The sequence below is a fragment of the Acanthopagrus latus genome, chromosome 12, assembly GCF_904848185.1.
Source record: "Acanthopagrus latus isolate v.2019 chromosome 12, fAcaLat1.1, whole genome shotgun sequence".
Classification (NCBI taxonomy): domain Eukaryota; kingdom Metazoa; phylum Chordata; class Actinopteri; order Spariformes; family Sparidae; genus Acanthopagrus; species Acanthopagrus latus.
In genome coordinates, this window is record NC_051050.1 from 26,114,236 (window position 1) to 26,135,162 (window position 20,927).

The following is a 20,927-nucleotide window of genomic DNA, read 5'->3' on the forward strand; positions in this document are numbered from 1 at the left end:
AAAAGCAAAGCAGAATGTGAGGCAGACTGCAGATCAGAAACAGAAGCTGAAGAGTTAGTCGACACAAAAACACAAAATCGAGCAGAAACATGGCTCCACTTCTGTCGTTTGTAGATTTGGAGAAGAAATTTGAGTATTTTAGTATTTAGAATATTATTGAGGTAATAATACAAGCTGCATCCATCAGTGAATTAACAAGCTGTCCTCCACTGTTTGAAGCTGGAAAGGTGGCAGGGTCCGCCACATATAAACAGTAAAACAGTATAAACTGTGTTGTCCTCTACAGTCAGTCTGTCGGTTCAGTTTATTCAGTCGTGACTAGTCTGTCAGCGTCACAGCAGAGTTAAAGCTGAAAAAACACGAGACACAAAACTGTGACATGATAATTAATAACTGATCCGATGTGTCGGCAGCTGTCAGGTGAGTCAAGGTGTTCTGTAACTGTAGACTGAGTACACGTACTGTCTCTTTACATGTGGTGGGTGATGGAGTCACTTACTTTTTGGACTCGGTCAGTCCGTGATAATCTTTGGCCGCCTCCTCTTTGTCGATGGGCTCTTTGCTGTTCAGCTCAGGAACGTTCTCGCTCTCCTGCTCAGACACACAGACAACTGAATGTCAGCAGGAGTTCACAGAAACAGAAACTTCCCCACCTGAACCTCAAAACACCGACAGCGTCTTCAACAGAAAACATGAGAATCAACTCTTTATGAACGGACACTCGTCAAGATGTTCCAGTCATGTTCAGACTGAGCTGCGTCAGCATCAGCTGGCTGCAGGCGCCTCCACATGGATTCAATAAAAAATACAAATCTGAATATCTTATTTACAAGACAAACTGAAGTCTATCAGTGCATCATCCCCTGAACACCACCAGGTGGCACATGGAGCCTCGACTCAGAGCTGTAGTGCATCATGAACTGATCCATTACAAATAAACAGGTGAGTAACCTGGTCTGTAACGTGACTGTGGAGCACCTCAGGGCTCAGATCTGTGGAGCACTTCTATGCAGATGATTCTGTTCTTTACGGTTCTGCAGCGCCTCAGAATTTGTTTTCTTATATAAGAAAGTTATGTGTTCCAAACGTGACTTCACTCAGGTGAAACAATCACAGTGTTTAAACTCACGATGTGATTGTTCTTCCCCTGTTGCTCAGCGGTGCTGACGATCTGCGTCCTCAGAATCAGGACTTCCTCCTTGCGAGCATCCAGCTCCTCAGTGGCTGCTTTCAGCTGGCTGAGCAGCAGGTTGTAGCCGTCCTGCAGCTCATTGGATGAATTGTTCTGAGACGCGCGCTCAGAGATCGTCTTCCTCAGCTCGTTCAGGTCGTTCTTCAGCTTCTTGTTCTCTGTTTCCAGCTCCTGTCTCTGCAGGGGGACAGAAGAAGATCCAGATTTGATCCACATGAAACAAAAGATTTGTCTGTTTGAATGAGACAAATCAACAGAGGTGCAGTTTCAGTCATATGTTCAGTTCAGACCTACTGCTTCTACCTTTAAGTCTTTGATTATCAGTAATATGAGCTGAGCTTCAGTTAGCTTTGACCACAAATGTCAAACAGTAGAAAAGTCTTCTACTCCTACAGTGACTCCAGCGTCTCTCAGCCTCACTTCAGTGCTGACGAGCTGATGTGAGTGAAGGAAAGTGAAGCGAACCTTCAGGCTGTCGTAGGCCAGATCTGCAGTCTCCGTCTCTGAGGTGGGACTCCTCGACTCAGAGCCCTTTAAAGAAGAGCACATGTGAGTCAATCCTCTGCTGGATGCATCATTAGAGATCATGTGCCAGACCAGTGCTGATGAATTCGGACTGAGACTGTCACCTTGCGCTTGGCGAGCTCCTCCATCTTGTCCACGCTGGTCTGCAGCCTCTTCCTCTCCGTCTCCAGCTCTCGCACTCTCTTCTGCAGCTTCATGAACAGACTGATGTCCATCGCAGCCTTCTCCACTCCCATCTCCTGCACACAGCAAACTGTTAGCTCGCCAGCTTCAACCGGCTGACCCCGCCACCATTCACCCACTCACAGACTCACCTCCACCAGCTGGATGGAGTCCTCGGTGTCTCCCACCTCTGAGGTGGAGATGGACGGGTAGTTAGAGTCCGACTCCAGGCTGCTCACGTTGGACGGGTTCCTCCTGTGGCCGGGGTGGAACTGGAGGATCATGGGAGGAAAGAGTTACTTCATATGTGCTAAAGGAGCTTAAATGTAAATGTGACATGTTTAGATCAGTAACATGTTTCTTCTTTCATAAATGGAGTGTAAATGGTGAAATCAGTGTAAACAGTGTGTTCAAACAGCTGATCAATGTTGGCAGGTAAGACTTTAGCACTTTAGACACAGAAGCAGACAGGCTGGTACAGACATGCTGCCACAAACTGACACTTTTTACAAGGAGACAAACAACTTCAGCTGAAACATTTAATGCTGAATTTACAACAAGGACACAATGAGTCAGAATCTGTTAGAGACACAGTTTCATGACGTTTATTAAAGTCGTCACCTTGTTCAGTGACACCTCCTCCTTCAGGTTGTCGTATCTCTGCTCCAGTCTGGAGAACTCTTTGAGCAGATTCTGGTACCGCTGCCTCTCCTGATCCAGCTCCTTCTGCAGAGTCGCCTCCTTCTGAGACACACTGCTGCCGTCTACTGACACACACACACACACACACACACACACACACACACACACACACACACACACGCACAGGATAATGAGCTGAGTCGCGTTGGAATTATGACTGAACCTCCATCACTTTGGAACTTATAGACCAGTGAAGAAGAAATGTGCTTCCTGTGTGGACAGGTGAGTCATCCTCACCTTCAGAGCTCTTTGAGAGCTGAGCAATGATCTGGTTCATCTCCTCCTTCTCCGTCTTCAGCAGAGAGTTTTCCCTCTGCAGCTCCTCCACCCTCTGAGCTCAGACACACAGGAAGACGTCAGCTTCATGTTTTCACAGTCAGACAGAACAGACTGATGCTCCGGCCGTCTCCTCTGCTCTCACCTGTTGCAGCGACTGTTTCTCCGTGCCGTGCTCCTCCTCCAGCTTCTTGTTGTGGGCCAGCGCCTCCTGCAGCTCCTCTCTCAGCCTGTCCAGCTCCTCCTGCAGTGACGTCAGCTGGCCTCCTCCAGCCTGCTGACTGCGAGCCTGCTCCAGCTGCTTCTGCAGCTTGTTCACCTCCGAGCCCAGAGTGATGTTCACCTGCTGCAGCTGCTCGTTCTGAGACTTCAACTCTTTGGACTGAGCGCAGACACGAAGCATGTTCAGTGTTATTACTCTTATCAAGGTGAGTGATGTCATTGTAAACTGATATTATGTGACTGTTGTTTGTCAGGCTGACAGTGAAGTTGTGTTGAACACTGAGTCGACACATGAAGCTGACACAGCTGAGCGCTGCGGTGGTGCAAGCAGCAGTGTTATCAGCAGCATGGACACCAGGTGAGTGTTTACCTGGTCGTCCATCTTCCTCTGCAGCTGGACGATCTTGTTCTCCATGCCCGTGTTGAGCTTCTTCAGGTGCTGGGCAGAGCGAGCTTCGATCTTCAGCTGCTGCAGCTGCCGCTTGGCGAGCCTGCGTCTGTACGCACACTGGATGATGATGGCGGCGGCCCGCGCTCGTCTGAACTTCTTCCTCTGCAGCCAGCCGCGCACGCTCTTCTGGATGATCATGGCCTTGTGGTGCATGAGGAACTGCAGGAGACAGCGAGGCATTCAGGAACATTCCTCCTCAAATTAGAAACACTTTGCCTCCAATTCACTCGGCCATTCAACAGACAGCCTGAGCGTCTGCTGGCAGCGAGAGGACGCCGGGCTTTTACTGTGAAGGGACAGGAGGTTGTAACGTACCTCCCAGTAGATCCTGCGGGTGAACATCCCTCTGGTGTACGCCTGGATGGTGACCACAGCCTGTCTCACTCTCAGAAAGGCCCGTCGATCTCTCACCATACGGTACTGCTTCTGACAGATGAGGGCGGCTCGGCTCAGACGCAGGAACTCAGCGTATCTGAGGACAAACAGCAGGAGTTACACCAAACTCCAAACCTGGGAGCCAAGAGAGGCTGAAAGACGTCTGTGCTGCTGTCTGACGCAGAGTTCATATAAAACACATCAATCAGCTGATGTTTTATCATTCAGATGAACCTCAGTGAGTTTCATATTTCATATTTCCTCTTCTTTTGCCTGATGGGAGGACTTGTGTTCTGAGTGTTTCCTGACTCACCTGCGGGCCAGGTATCCTCGGCCGTATCTCTGCAGAGTGATGGCAGACTTCCGGATCTTTCGGTATCGAACTCTCTGCAGCCAACCTCGAACCGTCTTCTGGATCTTGATGCAGGCCGAGCGGAACTTATCGGCCCGGATCTTCTCCAGGTACGCCACCTGACCCGCCCGGAAGAAGATCTTTGTCTTTCCGAACTGGTACATATCCGGCTCCTGGGACACGACAGGACAACTGATGAAGACTGAAATCAACACGTGTCGTCTTTCCCATCTAAACATCTGGAGTGACGACTGAAACGGCGAGTTTTTCTCCCACCACACAGAACGAGAAGCTTTGTTTCCTGACAGCTGTGTGAATAAAGTTTTGTCACCTTGATCAGAGTCTCCAGCAGGTTTCTGCACACCAGCTTCTTGTCTGCTGACATCATGTCCGACTTCTTCAGCAACACTCGATACCTGCTGAAGAAATCTGGGTACGTCCACCTGCAAACAGCACGACAGCGTTTGACTGCAGTACGTACACGAGGTCATATTATCACTATTATTCTTAATATCACAACATTCAGAATCTGTTGCAGGTCCAGTTGACAGCAGGTTCTGGTTGGATATTCCTGATAAGACCGTATTGTGACAGTAGAGTGCTCAGAGTAAGACATGTGGTTTCTCTTGGTACTATTGTTGCTTCAGTCTCTGACATGAACGCAGCTCATTCGAGCCTCGGCAGCGACACACAGCCTCTCCTGCTCACAGGTTCAGGTTCTGTGTTGACGTCAGACGACAGAGGAGGTGGAGAAGCTCGCTGCCTCCACAGGGCTTTAAAGGATCTACGTCAGTCTGAGTATGAACTGCTGCATGGACACAGAAATATTAGCTGATTATTCAGATTTGTTTTTCCCGTTTATACAGCTCAGTCAGAATACTGTCTTTGTCAACAGAAACAAGAAAATGAAATAATTAATCAAATAAGCAAGAACACATCTGCAGACGAGGACGAGGGTCACTGGACTCATTTTAGTTCTGACAGATTTCAGAGATGAAAGTCGTCGTTCTCACACAGTCAGCTTGATTTCAGTGATTTCTGTTCTGCATCTGAAATCAGGAGGAGCTCCGTATAAAACCAGCAGAGGTCAGCAGCGAGCTCACCGCCTGCCTGCCTGTCCTGTCTTCACCTTTACAGACACATTCAGCCATCACAGAGTTGAAGGTGTGTTAGGACGAAGGCTCACTGTGCAGGTTCGTTTCTCTCTGCTGTCTGCAGTCACACCGACTCACATTATTAGATTTCATGGAGGAGAGACTCTCTGTCGCCTGTCGGGCCTCGAGGAGACACGCCTCTCTGAACAACCAGCTTCAGGCACCCAGCCAGCAGACGGGGAAACGAGCTGATCTGAGAACAGCGTTCAGAGTAAAGAAGAGGAGGAGGACTCACCTGGACGGGTACCCTGCGGCACTGATCCGGATGGTCTCCAGGACTCCGCAGGCTCGGAGCTGCTGCACCGCTCGGCTGGAGTCGAACCTGCAGCGACAGAAAACACTTCAGATCATCTTCGTCATGTTTGGAACAAAGTTCAGCTCCACACTGAGGCTGCTACCTCTTCTTCTTCTTCTGCTGCTGCTGCTGCTGCTGCTGCTGCTGTGGCATCGCACACTCCACACTGTCTGTCTGTCTGTCTGTCTCACACTGACTGTCTCACACTGACCGTCTGTCTGTCTCACACTGACCGTCTGACTCTGACTGTGACTGTGACTGTGACTGTGAGCAGAGCACTGATGGGAAACATGTGACTGAGCCTCATTTCATTTAGCAGCAGGAGTGAAAACATGTCACTGTTTATCTGAGGAGAGTCTGTGTCACATGGACATAATATTCTTCTGATAAAAGATAAATAAATGAATTTAAAAAAGCAGCAGTCTTTGGCAGCGTCCTCTCTGTGATGTCATCAGTAACAGCTGATCAGCTCTGAATCATCTGCATAACAAAGTAACCGAGAACCTGAAAATACTGCAGCAGGAACCTGCACATCCGAACAGAACCTGAGGGGAGGGTAGTCGGTTACATCATTAATTATTCTCAACTTTAGACTGCGATCGTTACTGTAAATGTTCCAGTGATCTGTTATTGATCGCCTGGATCACCAATAATCTGTATTGACCCCTGACAGAAGCGTCAGTGTCAGGAGCTGCGGCGGAGGCGAGGTGGACTCACGAGAAGGCCTCCTTGACATCGTTGGGTTTGATGCAGCGGACATAATGAGGCGTGGTGGCGTTCAGAGTCTCCATGAGCAGATGAAGAGAAGAGCGGAACTGAAACAGGAAGAGGAACACGTGATCAACCCGAGCGTGGACACTCAGAGTCCTGCAGGCGGCGGCGTGCGGCTCACCTGGTGTCCCACCGTCTTCCTGTGCTCTCTGTTGGGAGTTTTGGGAGTCGGCTTGGCCGCTCGCACGTTCACTCTGGACGACTTCGAGGAGGAGACGCCGTCTTTGTCGTGAAACAGATCTGCCACCAGCTGGAACTGCGGGAAACAGGCGGCCATGTTGACACAGTGTGACCTCACTGATCACATGATAATCACATCTACTCTCAGAACCACAGTCACGCAGCAGTCCAGTGCTGTAGAACACAACCAACAGCTCCAGAACCGCCACAGACTCACAGAGCTCTAAAACATCCAGGTCCTCAGAAACTCTGGAAACGGTTTGATGCCGACACACTGAACCGTTTGTCACAGTGAAGCCGTCGGTTCACACGGGCTTTCACCACCTGACCTCTGACCTCGGACCGGCCTCACACCACTGAACACGGACAAAAGCCTCGTCCCAGCTGGTCCATTAACCCTCCGTCAGACAGCACGCCTGACTGGTTTCATGTCCGACTGCAGAGGAAGGAGAAAGTCTCACAACGCAGGGAGGCACGACAACGTGAGCCCAGGGACTGACCCAGACTGGAACGGACCAGAACAGACCAGAACAGACCGGTCCAACAGTCCTGACCTCTAATTAATTCAGGAGAAGCTCGAAAATGTAAAACAAATATATAAAAGTTATTTTATCAGATGTGTAGAGCTGTGGTTCTGGTTTTTGTGGTTCTGGTTCTGTGGCTCTGCTTCTGTTCTGTTCTTTGATTCTAGTTCCTATGATTTAGGTTCTGTGGATCTGTAGTTCTGGTTCTGCGGTTCTTACCTGGCTGGCTTTCAGGATGTTGATCTGCTCCTCGTAGACGGTGTCTCGGTTCTTCTCCAGGAAGCCTTCACACTGATACTCCACCTGTGGACCGTCAGTGACATCATCAGCTCATTCATTAAAGACGACACATGACATCACAACACAGACGTGACATCACAACACAGACGTGACATCACAACACAGACGTGACATCACAACACAGACGTGACATCATCAGGCTTCATCTCAGTCAGACGTCCTGTTTCCTGTTATAATTATGTATAATTCTAAGCGAGTCAGCTGGGACAATGTGCTGGACCGGGACGATGTGCTGGACCGGGACGATGTGCTGGACCGGGACACAGTGCTGGACCGGGACGATGTGCTGGACCGGGACACTGTGCTGGACCGGGACGATGTGCTGGACCGGGACACTGTGCTGGACCGGGACGATGTGCTGGACCAGGACGATGTGCTGGACCGGGACACAGTGCTGCACCGGGACACAGTGCTGGACCGGGACACTGTGCTGGACTGGGACACTGTGCTGGACCGGGACACTGTGCTGGACTGGGACACTGTGCTGCACCGGGACACAGTGCTGGACCAGGACACTGTGCTGGACCGGGACACAGTGCTGGACCGGGACACTGTGCTGCACCGGGACACAGTGCTGGACCGGGACACTGTGCTGCACCGGGACACAGTGCTGGACCAGGACACTGTGCTGCACCGGGACACAGTGCTGGACTGACAGCCTGAGGACGGTTCTGTCCTGGTTCTCAGCTGTGTTCTGCAGTTTTGTGTCTGTGGACGTTAGCGGGTCGGATCCTCGACTCACCTTGTCGGCGAAGTGAATGATGATGAAGGAGACGTTGGACATGCGAGGTTTCTGGAAGTGAGCGCTGCTCGAGTGCTGCTTGTAGAGCTTCTGAGCCCAGTTCTGATCCGTTCCCTTTGGCACCTGGAACAAGGAAGCAGATTATGTAAGAACTGGAGGAGGAAATTAAACTTGTATTGAGGCTACCTGCGCTCAGAACAGATGCTCCACATCCTCATCAATAACTTCACAGACGCGGAGGATGAATTAATGATCACAGATCAGCTGCTCAGAGCTGAGAGCAGCTGAGTCCATGTGTGAGGTTCTGATACCAGACAGCAGAACTTTATTACGTATGATTTATGTTTATTAAAGCTTCACGATTTATCATAAACCACTGAAGACGTTCACATCACAGATAATCTTTAAAATGAAGTCCGACCCGACCCGACCCGACCCGACCCGACCCGACCCACACACCTGCTCCCCCAGAGTACAGACAACATGTTTGTGTGGGCTGGATCAGAACCAGATTATTTCACTGCTCCTCCAGAGACTTCTTATTTTAACGTATTCATATTATTCTCTCTTCTGTGTGTTTTGTTGCTCTGTGCTGTAACGTGACCTCACGTCTCCACGTGGATCAGTGACCTCAGTAAACCTCTGAATGAAAATCATGAATGAATCTTTATCTTCACTGATCAGTCGACACGAGTCTGCAGGTTCCTTTAACCAGCGTCACGTCTGATTCCAGCGGCTCTCACCTTACACTCCTCATCGAGCAGGTCGAGGATGCCGAGTTTAGCCTCGATCAGGTCGATGCAGGGCTGGTTGTCGTAGAAGTCTATGAGCGTCCAGGGGATCTGCTCCTTCATGTACTCCTCCTGCTCCAGTTTGAACACGTGCTGCAGAGACACAACGACGGCTCGGTTAATGTTCACGCTCGGCCCGAACACATCGGATCGGCCGCGGGTCGTCACACTCACAGAGTTGAACTGCTGCTGAAGCTTCTCGTTGGCGTAGTTGATGCAGAACTGCTCAAAACTGTTCACCTCAAACGTCTCGAACCTGCAGACAATCACACAGACGTCTGAGTGAGTCCAACAGGAACACAGACCACCAAGAACCAGGTCCAGACAGAGACCACAGGTACCGGGCCTCAGACCAGAGAGAGAATCACCACCCAGGTTTAAATCAGTATAACAGAACAAAAACACCACAACCAGCAGCTGAGATCCAACAATGTGACCTGCAGCCTGTTCTGAGGTCAGATCAGCTGTTCTGAGGTCAGATCAGCTGTACTCAGGTGAGATCAGCTGTACTCAGGTGAGATCAGCTGTACTCAGGTGAGATCAGCTGTTCTGAGGTCAGATCAGCTGTTCTGAGGTCAGATCAGCTGTACTCAGGTGAGATCAGCTGTACTCAGGTGAGATCAGCTGTACTCAGGTGAGATTACAGGACGTCTCAGAGCAGGTGAAATGTCTCCGTCTCACCCGTAGATGTCCAGGACTCCGATGAACGAGTGCTGTTTGGACGACGTCTGCAGAGACATGTTGATGTGCTCCACGATCCAGTCGAACATGCGTGCGTAGATGTGTTTGGCGAGCGCGTCGCGGGCGTTGCTCGCCTGTTTGCTGGACATGTTCTTCACGTACGTCTCGGACGTGGTGGCCAACTTCCTGTGACAGAGCCAGTGCTCCATCTGCTGCAGCTCCACCCCCAGCAGCCGGCAGAAGTGCTGCAGGTGGACGTCGTCCCTCTGCAACACACACACACACACACACACACACACACAGCTTCACCTGTTAGAGGTCGGACACACGCTCTGACCTGCTCATCATCATTATCATCATCATTATCATCATCATCAGCTGGTAACCATGGTGACGTACTGAGATGTGACAGGATTCTCCGTCTCGCTCCGAGCAAATCTCGACGTTGCCCAGGTGAAGGATGGAGGCGATGACCTTAAAAATGCTGCTCTGACTGCTCTCCTTTATACCTGACACACACACACACACACACACACACACACACACACACACACACACACACACACACACAGGTTTCACACATTTGACAGAGGCTGATCGGCTCAGGTTCTTTCCGGTCTGGCGGTCCAGTTCTGGTTAAGTTCTTCAGGATGCAGGAAGTGATGAAACATGATAACAGTTGCTCACCCAGCAGCGTGAAGGCCTCTCTGGTCTTTATGAAGTCGTCGGCGTCGTTCACTCCCTCGATGAAGATGTTCTCACCCAGAGACGTGAAGGTGAAATCTTCTGCGCTGGCTGACGGACAAAAAAAAAATCTCATCTCATTATCAATATCTAGTCTGAACAGCTGCTCTCAGATCAGTTCAGGTGAAGTGTTTCTGTGGAGCCGTCACTTCAGACGAGCAGAGGCCTGCTACATGTCTGATACCAGAGGGAACAGCTGAGGGAACAGCAGAGGGAACAGCTGAGGGAACAGCTGAGGGAACAGCTGAGGGAACAGCAGAGGGAACAGCAGAGGGAACAGCTGAGGGAACAGCTGAGGGAACAGCAGAGGGAACAGCAGAGGGAACAGCTGAGGGAACAGCAGAGGGAACAGCACAGGGAACAGCACAGGGAACAGCACAGGGAACAGCAGAGGGAACAGCACAGGGAACAGCTGAGGGAACAGCTGAGGGAACAGCAGAGGGAACAGCAGAGGGAACAGCAGAGGGAACAGCAGAGGGAACAGCTGAGGGAACAGCAGAGGGAACAGCTGAGGGAACAGCACAGGGAACAGCAGAGGGAACAGCTGAGGGAACAGCTGAGGGAACAGCAGAGGGAACAGCAGAGGGAACAGCAGAGGGAACAGCAGAGGGAACAGCTGAGGGAACAGCTGAGGGAACAGCTGAGGGAACAGCAGAGGGAACAGCACAGGGAACAGCAGAGGGAACAGCAGAGGGAACAGCTGAGGGAACAGCACAGGGAACAGCTGAGGGAACAGCAGAGGGAACATTATCAAGATAATTGTGTGTTGAACTGTGGAGGCCAAAGACAACAGATGAAAACAAGATATTGAGATATCATCTTATTATTTCTGCCTGTACTGAAGATTATAGACGCAGCTCAGATGAAACTGAGTTTCAGGCTTTCGAACATTAATGTGAAATTAATCTGAAATGAATCTGAGCGCAGACAGAACTTCACTTATTGGATTAATTATCAAATAAAAATAATCTCCAGTCAAATAAAGTTAATTTCATCCTGTGAAACAGTTTCTGCACCACACAGCGACACATCAATCACAGACGTCATCAGCTGATCCTGATGATGCTTTTAGAAGTTTTATTAATCTTTGTCACAAGTTTCAGAGAGACCAGAACTTATACCGAACATCAGTGGGGCGTCTCTACAGTAAGTGAGAGGAGCAGGTACCTGAGGACAGGTGAGAGGTCACACAGGGATTATAAGACAGACAGACTCACTGAGGCCGAGCTCTCTGAACTCTGGTAGACTGGCTGAAGCACACAGCTGGTAGAAGATGTGATAATTCCTCTCGTCCTCCGCCTGACGGACAAAAAACCAACTGCTCAAACATTTTGTACAAAGAGACGAGCAGGACGTCCTGTACTGTTTACTACATACTGTGTCCTTTATACTTTATATTTTATACTTTATACTTTGTACTTTATACTTTGAACTGGGTCCAGCCCACCTGAAAAACCACGCGGGACTTCTCCAGCAGGTACGTCCTCATGTTGGCTCCGATGATGTGGTACCGTCGGCTGAAACCGATCTGTATGTACTTTCCAAAGCGACTGCTGTTGTCGTTCCGAGTGGTTTTAGCGTTTCCGATGGCCTGTTGGACAGACGGCTCAGTGTCAGCAGCAACATGTCAGTGAGACAACGATCAGCAGCAGCTGAGCCTGTGTGAGCTCATGAGTTATGATGCAGCTCAGAGTGAATGTCTGATCCACTGGATGAACGCAGTTCAACAACATCTGTCTTCATGTTAACAGTCAGAACATCAAACATGTTGACACGTGAAAAAAGAAGAAACTAAGTTTGATTTGCAGAACAAGAAAAACACTTCCTGGTTCTGTTCTAACATGTGAAGGCAACATATGGTTGGACGACTTCCTTTAACATGCGACTGGGATCAAAAACACAAGTAGTTATGAGTCGTTATGTGCTGGACTACTTCCTGTCTCTGAGATGTTGCCAGGCAACCAGCTGAGACGCCTGGAAGTCAGAGAGCCCCGACAGGAAACAGTCTGTCGCATCACAACACGTCGTTTCACTCTCAAGTTTTTGTTCAGACAAAACAAACCAGATCAGAGCTGTTGATGAGCGAGTTTTACAAGAGCTGGCCTGTGGGTGGAGCCAGGCTAGCTGTTTCCCCCAGTTCCCAGTCATTATGCTAAGCTAAGCTAAGCTAAGGAGCTGCTGGTTGTTGTTTCAGATTCAGCATACAGACAAACTGTCACTGAATGTTGAACTGCTCCTTTATCCTTGACGAACCCCAACAAGTGTAAAGTTTTTATGGTTTGAACCAAACAGGAAGTGGTCATGGCGGCCTCAGAGACGCTCACCTCCATGATGGGACTGGAGGCGAGGACTTTCTCCTCCACGTTGGTGTCGTTGGCCGAGCCGCCGACGGTGGCAAAGAAACGCATGGCGTACTTGGCAGAAACCGTCTTTCCTGCTCCGGATTCTCCGCTCACGATGATGGACTGGTTCCGCTCATCTCTACACACACACACAAAGACATTAACACACACACAACAACACACACACACTTCATACAGGTCCATCTGATCAGATCAGCATGAGACCGGACCTGGCCATCTGTTTGTACGCCTCTTCAGCCACAGCGAAGATGTGAGGGTCCATGTCGCCCATGTTCTGCCCGCTGTAGGCGTTGATGACCTCCTCGCCATAAATCTGCAGCTGCTCGTACGGGTTGATGGCGACCAGCACGATCCCTGCACACACACACGCACGCACACACACACACACACACACACACACACACACACACACACACACACACACACACACACACACACACACTTTATACAGGTGAGATCTCTGAACATTTTTTATGACGTCCTGATGTGCTGCATGAATTTAAAATGATTTATCAACACAAATGCTACTTTGAATTTGAGGCGTGTAAACAGTTTATAGTCTCTGCAGCAGAACAATGATCATGAAGACGGAGCGGCTGCTGAGCGACTGACCGCAGTAGGTGTAGATGTGGTTGGACTCCAGGAAGCGGACTCGCAGGTTGTGCAGGACGGCGGGTTCGTGCAGGTAACTGAGAGCGGTGAGGTCGTTCTCCCCGACCAGGATGTCGGGGTTACGCAGGAAGGGAAGAGGGTTACTCTTCGGACCCACAGGGTACTCCAGAGGCTGAGGGGCAGCACACGACACACAATCAATACACAATCAATACAATCAATGCAAATAATGTCCTCTGAGTAGTTTGCAGTAGTCACACGTCTTCATGAACGCGTCTCTGGTTTTATCTCAAGTGCTTCTAAACCACATCAGAGGGATCACTGCAAAATCACCGTTGCATATTGATCTATAGATGTGTATCGATGGATCGATTCACTCTGTGTCTCGTCTGTCAGGACGATATGAAGGTGAACCTGAGTCTCTGCGTCTGGTTCATACTTCATATCTTTAAAGTGTGGCGTGTGGTGCAGAGGGGTGAATACCGTCTCATCCTCCAGCTTCAGGTGGAGAACAGCTTCTCCCTCCTTGTAGTCTCTGGTGATCTCTGCAGCCTTCCACACATCGTCCGGGTCGGGGATCCAGACCCGAGTGTACTGAAACAAACACAACACAACATTTATTACCTGCTGACACGTTTCTGTCAGGAAGCATCCAGCAGCAGCCGCAGCTTCTTCTGCTCCTCTGCATTTCATTCAATTACTTTACAGAATCAGACTGAATATTTTCCTCTGAGATGTCGAAGAACCTGTAAACTGAGCTGAACCACAGTAACTGAGGAACTGTAGTTAGTTACTTCGCTCCCTGCATGAGATCCTGGGTCGACCCGCTCGCTGGTCTCATCACAGTACTGACCGATAATCATCAGCTCCCTCTGAACGTCTGTTTCTGTAGATTAACACAGTTTCTGTCCTGATCAAAGAACTCGTTAACGCTCACTGATTATCTTTTCTGTGGACATCACAGCAGACGAGACTTCATCATGGAAACACTCCTGCAGAGCTGCAGAGGACATCATGGATCTGAGCACTGACGTCAACACCTGATCAGCTGATCAGGTGTGTCGTGATCAGACGTGATGTCATCTGTACGCATCATAACACTGACACAGATGTTTGACCGGAGCTAAATTAGATACATGTTGTTGTTGACAGAGCCGACAGGAAGCTGAGAGAAACTCTGGTCACTGATAAACATCAGCTCTCATCAGAACACCAGAACATCAGAACACCAGAACACCAGAACACCAGAACATCAGAACATCAGAACACCAGAACATCAGAACATCAGAACATCAGAACACCAGAACATCAGAACACCAGAACACCAGAACATCAGAACATCAGAACATCACAACACCAGAACATCAGAACACCAGAACATCAGAACATCAGAACACCAGAACACCAGAACATCAGAACATCAGAACATCACAACACCAGAACATCACAACACCAGAACATCAGAACACCAGAACACCAGAACATCAGAACATCAGAACACCAGAACACCAGAACATCAGAACATCAGAACATCACAACACCAGAACACCAGAACATCAGAACACCAGAACACCAGAACATCAGAACATCAGAACATCACAACACCAGAACACCAGAACACCAGAACATCAGAACATCACAACACCAGAACACCAGAACACCAGAACATCAGAACACCAGAACACCAGAACACCAGAACATCACAACACCAGAACACCAGAACACCAGAACATCAGAACATCACAACACCAGAACACCAGAACATCACAACACCAGAACACCAGAACATCAGAACATCAGAACATCACAACACCAGAACACCAGAACATCAGAACATCACAACACCAGAACATCACAACATCACAACACCAGAACATCACAACACCAGAACACCAGAACATCAGAACATCACAACACCAGAACATCACAACACCAGAACATCAGAACACCAGAACACCAGAACATCACAACACCAGAACACCAGAACATCAGAACATCACAACACCAGAACATCACAACACCAGAACATCAGAACACCAGAACACCAGAACATCAGAACACCAGAACACCAGAACACCAGAACACCAGAACATCAGGACGAGCTCACACGATGTTTCACACAGAGACAGAAAAGACTGAATCCACAAGACGAGACGAACACTGAAGAACTCGTTTCACTCAGTTTATAAAGTTTCCTTGAACTCAACAACCCACAAAACTGTGACACTGTGAGGGAGTTTGGGCTGAGACGCAGCAGCATCGAGCTCCTCAACACCAAGACCGGATCAGAACCTGCACTGTCCAGATAACGTGTCCAGATCAGATCCTGCTGTCACACCAGGTGTAAATCCTCCCTCTGAGGAACATCTCAGTCAGGAGGACCAACAGCTAACACGACCAGAACACACCCAACAAAACATGAACCCAACTCCTGTGTTTTCCCTCTCCTCGCTCAGGAGCCGGTCTGAAGCATCTGGGCACAGAAAGGTGATCTGACCCAATGACGGTTCAGACAAACGTGTTGCGTTCATGTTTCTGAGGGTTAATATGAGCCTCAGATCTGAAACGCGTGTCGGCCCGCAGTCAGGACGGGATGAGGAGGCGTGAAGACGCCGAGCCGAGCCGAGCCGAGCCGAGCCGAGCCGAGCCAGTTCTTCTTCACATCGTGGGGTCAGTTAATCTGCTGGGAGCAGATTATCTGTGAACGCCGAGTCAGCAGGATAAATATATGATGAACAGAAACAGAGCGCCGAGTCAGCACGCAGGATTTAGATTAACACGCTGCAGTCAGATTTAAATACAGTGACCTCACAGCACCGGGCTGCTCAGTCCTGGTTCTGGTTCTGGTTCATCACACTTCACTTCAGTAAATCTGAGTGAAGTTACATAACGAGTCGTCGTGTCATGTGACCTCAGGTAGCGTGTGTGTTTTTATTCAAATGACATGCTGGTTTCAGTGAAGTTAATTTGCATTAAAGGGACTAAACACACATACACACACACACACACACACAGACACACACATGCACACACACGCACACACACACACACACTTCTCAGTTGGTAGTTTGGAGGAAGTGACAGTGAATCTGTTCTCCTGTTCGTCTGGTTGGGATCAATAAAGTTTGCTATAATCAAACTGCTTCCTGCATGAAACCAGCTGCAGCCTCGTCTCCAGACCACAGACTGGATCAGTTCTGTTGGGCTGGTCTCACACCATCAGAACATTCTGCAGCTGTTTTCATCAATAATGAACATGTTTTAATAATTAAAGTTTTTCTGTTTTCTGTCACTGAACTGGTTCCTCTGCTCGTCTCTCCAGGTTTTCATGTTTCAGGACTCATTCACAGAGGATGAACAACATGAAGTCCTTCATTAAGAACAATATCTGGTGCAATAAACTTTTATTACGTATCGATGTTGCAACATTTTCTATTTTAACTGTAGTTTATCTTTCTGTGATTGTTGATGTCAGCGTGACTGTTTGAACTCTCTTGTCTCTCCGTCGTCTCGGCACAATAACGTCCTCCTGCATTAATAAACTTCTGTCTGAGACTTTGTGGACTTTTTAGACAAATCATTCCGTTCAGATAAAGACACACACGGAGCTCGTGAACAAATCTCTGCAGCCAATCAGAGAAGCCCGGCAGAGCGTCTGTGTATCTGGGACACAGACACAAACTGACCAATGGCTGCGCAGCGTGTTGTCTGTGTGGAGCCTCTCAGCAGGACACACCAGAGGGAATGAGGCCGCACACACACGCACACACACACACACACAGTGGAGGGGTGGTGTTGTTGAGGTGTTGTTGGGGTGGAGGGGTGGTGTTGGGGTGGTGCTGGGGTGTTGTTGGGGTGGAGGGGTGGTGTTGGGGGTGGAGGGGTGGTGTTGGGGGTGGAGGACTCCCACGCCCGCAGGAACACACTTGTGTGGGGGAGGGGCTGACCAACATACATCCAGACGTAAAACATCAGACCGACTCTTCTCAGCACAAACCAGACTCGTTACGTCAGAACCGAAATGACCCTGAAGACTTTAGTTAAAGGTTCAGTGTGTTTCTGAGTGAAATGCATTGTGGGATACCATGCATGTGTAACACTGTCTTCACTCAGAGCACACAGGGCTGATGCAGAGCTTCATCACTTCACCTGAAGTCAATATCAGACAAACATCTGGACACTAAAGGATTTAAAGTGTCCACCGATCAGAACCACCTGAGCAGGACCGCCTCGACAACCTGAGCCACACGTGTGGCGGACTGTCGCCTGCCGGGTCAGAGACAAAGAACCACAACAGAACAAGTGAAACAATTCAGATCTCTTGAATACGACCGAGTGAGGAGCTCAGCGACACACTTCAACACGTCGTCAGGTTTTATGATGTTCCTGTGCAGCGGTGCTCACACAGTAAAGTTCTGACAGCACCGTCAGTCACGCCTCCTCTGCTCTGTTCTTCAGACTAAAGAGAGAAAAAGAAAGCCTCCTTACAAACTCTCTGTCACCCTGTGATTGGATGATGGCCGTGTCGGGGGAGTGTTTGTGTGTGACGAGGTGAAGAAACAAGAAGAACAGAGAACAAGTTGTTCTACAGGTTCAGAATAAAGACGAGCGGCAGCTGAAGTGCTCACCTGACTCAGACTGTCAGTGGACACTCGACCCGTCTGTTCAGGTTTCTGTTCACCAGCTCACAGGTGAAATCTGTGAGGCTCCGCCCACTGACGTGTCAGCACAATGACATCAGGGGAGGGGGGGACACTAGGTGTGTCTGATAGGAAGCCACAACACACCTGCACCTGTCGAGGAACTTTGATCTGACGACAGCAGCTAAAGGTCACAGAGAGGAAACGGTTTCTACATCAGAACATGACACGCACGCACACACACACACACGCACACACGCACACACACACACACACACACACACACACACACACACACAGGGGCTCTGTGGTGTTTCAGGCTGATCCTGCTCTGCTGGACTCAGAACCGCCTCTTAGATTTAAACTCTGAGGCCTCGACATGTTTCATCATGCACAGATGAAACCCGACACGTCGTCATCTCTTCATCTGCTGATCGATCATCTCTTCATTGATTGATTGTCAGTGTGATGTCATCATCTGACAGCTGATTCAGCTCTCTGTTTCTCTGATCTGAGGTCTCAGTTCAGTAAAGATTTCTGTGCTGATCCACACTGACGTCCTCACACATCATGAACATGAACATGATCATGAGGCCCTGGACCGTGAGGTCCTGGACCATGGAACTCTGGACCGTGGGGCCCTGGACCGTGAGGCCCTGGACCATGAGGTCCTGGACCGTGGAACTCTGGACCGTGGGGCCCTGGACCGTGCAGCTCTGGACCATGAGGCCCTGGACCGTGGAACTCTGGACCGTGAGGCTCTGGACCGTGGGGCCCTGGACTGTGAGGCTCTGGACCGGGGAACCTGGTTCCATGAGCCCATGAGACTGTCTGAGGGGCCCACAGTGTCTGATGGTGACTCCGCTGACGTTGGCGCTGAACACCAACAGATGGAGCAGCAGGTCGGGCCCCGCTGGCCTGCAGCTCCGGATTACTTCACCTCCCAGCGGGTGAAGCGGCTTTAAGTGGCCCTACTTAATGATGTGGACTGCAGAGTCCAGCAGGAGGGATTACACAGCTGCCACCCAGATCAAAGCCCCGCCTCCACACAAACTGTCTGAGACACTGATCAGAACCTCCAGACAGGAATCTGTCACCAATACCTGATCAATGTCTGTCAGTTTTATTGATGAGGATCAGACTGAATCTCTCCCTCAGGTGAGACTGACCGAACATCTGCTCAGATTAACATGAGTGCAAACAGCAGCGGGCTGTGTGGACAGAACCGGGCCTGTAAACAGAACCAACCTGAGGATTCATTCACATGTTTACAGAGTGGAACTACACAGTCACAACCCTGATGACGTCACACCTCCAACAGCCAGGTACCTTAGTAATAAACACAACCGTCTGACTGTTCCTGAGTCTGATTTCAACGCAACAGGTCTGATAGGCTCCTCCCATCGAGCATAGTCCGCAGGTGAAGCGGCTCCTGCACCTTCCCGCTCACTGCAGTGTTGAACTCCATTCAAAAATATGTCACTTTAAAGCGCAGCGTCGCTTCTGACACCGACTCTCACACAAGATACACACCAGGGGTTCTGCTCGGTCTCCTCACTCATTCGGCTCGTGTCCAGCCCAGAACACAGTTACAGTTGTGACAGTATTTACACTTTTGTTCAGTACCACTGTTGTCCCGGCGGCACCGAGCGCAGGTGACTCAGCTCTCAGAGTTTCGTTACAACAACATCGAGCTTGACTCATGTCGGACAGAAAGCGTGTATCACACAGACACACGCACACACACACACACACACACACACACGCACACTGTGTTCATTAAAATAATGAATTGTTAAACGGAGTTCTGAACGGAGTTCAAACACCGGCGGATCGGACACACTCAGGTAGATGAGACACCTGTCCGTGTATAAGCGTGACGTCGGGCTCTTTTCCAGGTAAAAGGCTCACCTTTGTGTACAGCTCGTTCACAGACATGGTTCGGATCGACTTCCCTCCTGAACCACCAAACTACGACGGTCGGGTCGGGTCGGGTCCGGTTGTTCCCATCAAGAGTCCATTAAAAACCTTCAATCCGGAAGTTTGTTCATGTACAGCAGGTGAGCGGCGGACAGCTCCCAGTCCGCATGTCTCCGGTCCGGACAGGTGCAGGTTCGGTCCGCGTGCTCCGTGCTGAGCGGCTCCCGGTACCGGCAGGTGTGCGTGTGTGTGTGAGTTGTTTCAGTGATTGGACGGAGAGAAAAGACGTGAAATGATCCGTGAATCCAGCGACAACACACAGGAACTACTTCCTGACGACACTGTGTGATCTACTGTACACACACACACTCACACACACCAACTGGATCATCAGGGCACTGCAACACACACCACAGGTTGTCAACATGAGGGTCGGGACCCCACAGAGGTCCCCGGATCCAGCTGAGGGGTCCATCAGGATTCAGGAGGAGACCAGTTTTAATTTTTCTTCACTGAATAACAAATAAAATAAAGATGAGATGAAGTCATAAAGATCAATAAAGTGACTGATTATGACTCATAAGATGTTTAAAAGGTTTAATATAAACTGTTAGATAAATGTGGAGCAGAACATCACAGTGAAAAGCATCATGGGACATTTAATGTCACAGACAGCTATATTGGATTTAAATATTGATTATCAGTCTCGCTGTGATCGGTATCAACCTTGAACAAAACAATATCATCGACTCCTCGCGGTGATGTCATGCTGTGATGTCATGGGTCAGTTGCATTATGGGTCAGAACCAACATGGCTGAGCAGGACAACACACAGCTCTAATAAAAGTTGTGTACAGGAGGCGCTGAGTTCATGTTGGTTGACATTGAAAATGTTCTGCTGCGCTGACCGGATCAGCACCGAGGTTCTGTTTGTTCTGAACCTTCACGTCTTT

The 20,927-nt window shown here is 49.6% G+C and overlaps 1 protein-coding gene across 7 annotated transcripts in view; it reads right to left on the minus strand.

Annotated features, from left to right (window-relative positions):
- The window catches only part of myo5b (myosin VB), a 29,697-nt gene that overhangs the window by 6,731 nt on the left and 2,039 nt on the right, over positions 1–20,927 (minus strand). For 2 of the 7 annotated variants that reach the window (XM_037116716.1, XM_037116722.1), the window contains exons 2-29: positions 13,898–14,008; positions 13,415–13,586; positions 13,012–13,156; positions 12,764–12,920; positions 11,887–12,030; positions 11,657–11,738; positions 10,383–10,490; positions 10,095–10,204; positions 9,696–9,961; positions 9,189–9,270; positions 8,967–9,107; positions 8,224–8,346; positions 7,401–7,484; positions 6,599–6,733; positions 6,424–6,521; positions 5,647–5,733; positions 4,589–4,700; positions 4,219–4,430; positions 3,846–4,002; positions 3,450–3,689; positions 3,003–3,239; positions 2,819–2,912; positions 2,501–2,646; positions 2,032–2,151; positions 1,822–1,956; positions 1,658–1,723; positions 1,130–1,369; positions 500–591 (exon numbers count right to left, since the gene is read on the minus strand). In XM_037116716.1, coding sequence (XP_036972611.1) covers positions 500–591; positions 1,130–1,369; positions 1,658–1,723; positions 1,822–1,956; positions 2,032–2,151; positions 2,501–2,646; positions 2,819–2,912; positions 3,003–3,239; positions 3,450–3,689; positions 3,846–4,002; positions 4,219–4,430; positions 4,589–4,700; positions 5,647–5,733; positions 6,424–6,521; positions 6,599–6,733; positions 7,401–7,484; positions 8,224–8,346; positions 8,967–9,107; positions 9,189–9,270; positions 9,696–9,961; positions 10,095–10,204; positions 10,383–10,490; positions 11,657–11,738; positions 11,887–12,030; positions 12,764–12,920; positions 13,012–13,156; positions 13,415–13,586; positions 13,898–14,008 — 3,896 coding nt within the window. Of the gene's footprint in view, positions 1–499; positions 592–1,129; positions 1,370–1,657; positions 1,724–1,821; positions 1,957–2,031; positions 2,152–2,500; positions 2,647–2,818; positions 2,913–3,002; positions 3,240–3,449; positions 3,690–3,845; positions 4,003–4,218; positions 4,431–4,588; positions 4,701–5,646; positions 5,734–6,423; positions 6,522–6,598; positions 6,734–7,400; positions 7,485–8,223; positions 8,347–8,966; positions 9,108–9,188; positions 9,271–9,695; positions 9,962–10,094; positions 10,205–10,382; positions 10,491–11,656; positions 11,739–11,886; positions 12,031–12,763; positions 12,921–13,011; positions 13,157–13,414; positions 13,587–13,897; positions 14,009–19,965; positions 20,402–20,927 lie in introns of those variants that run through there. The other 5 variants (XM_037116720.1, XM_037116721.1, XM_037116723.1 and 2 more) reach the window with 5 other exon arrangements.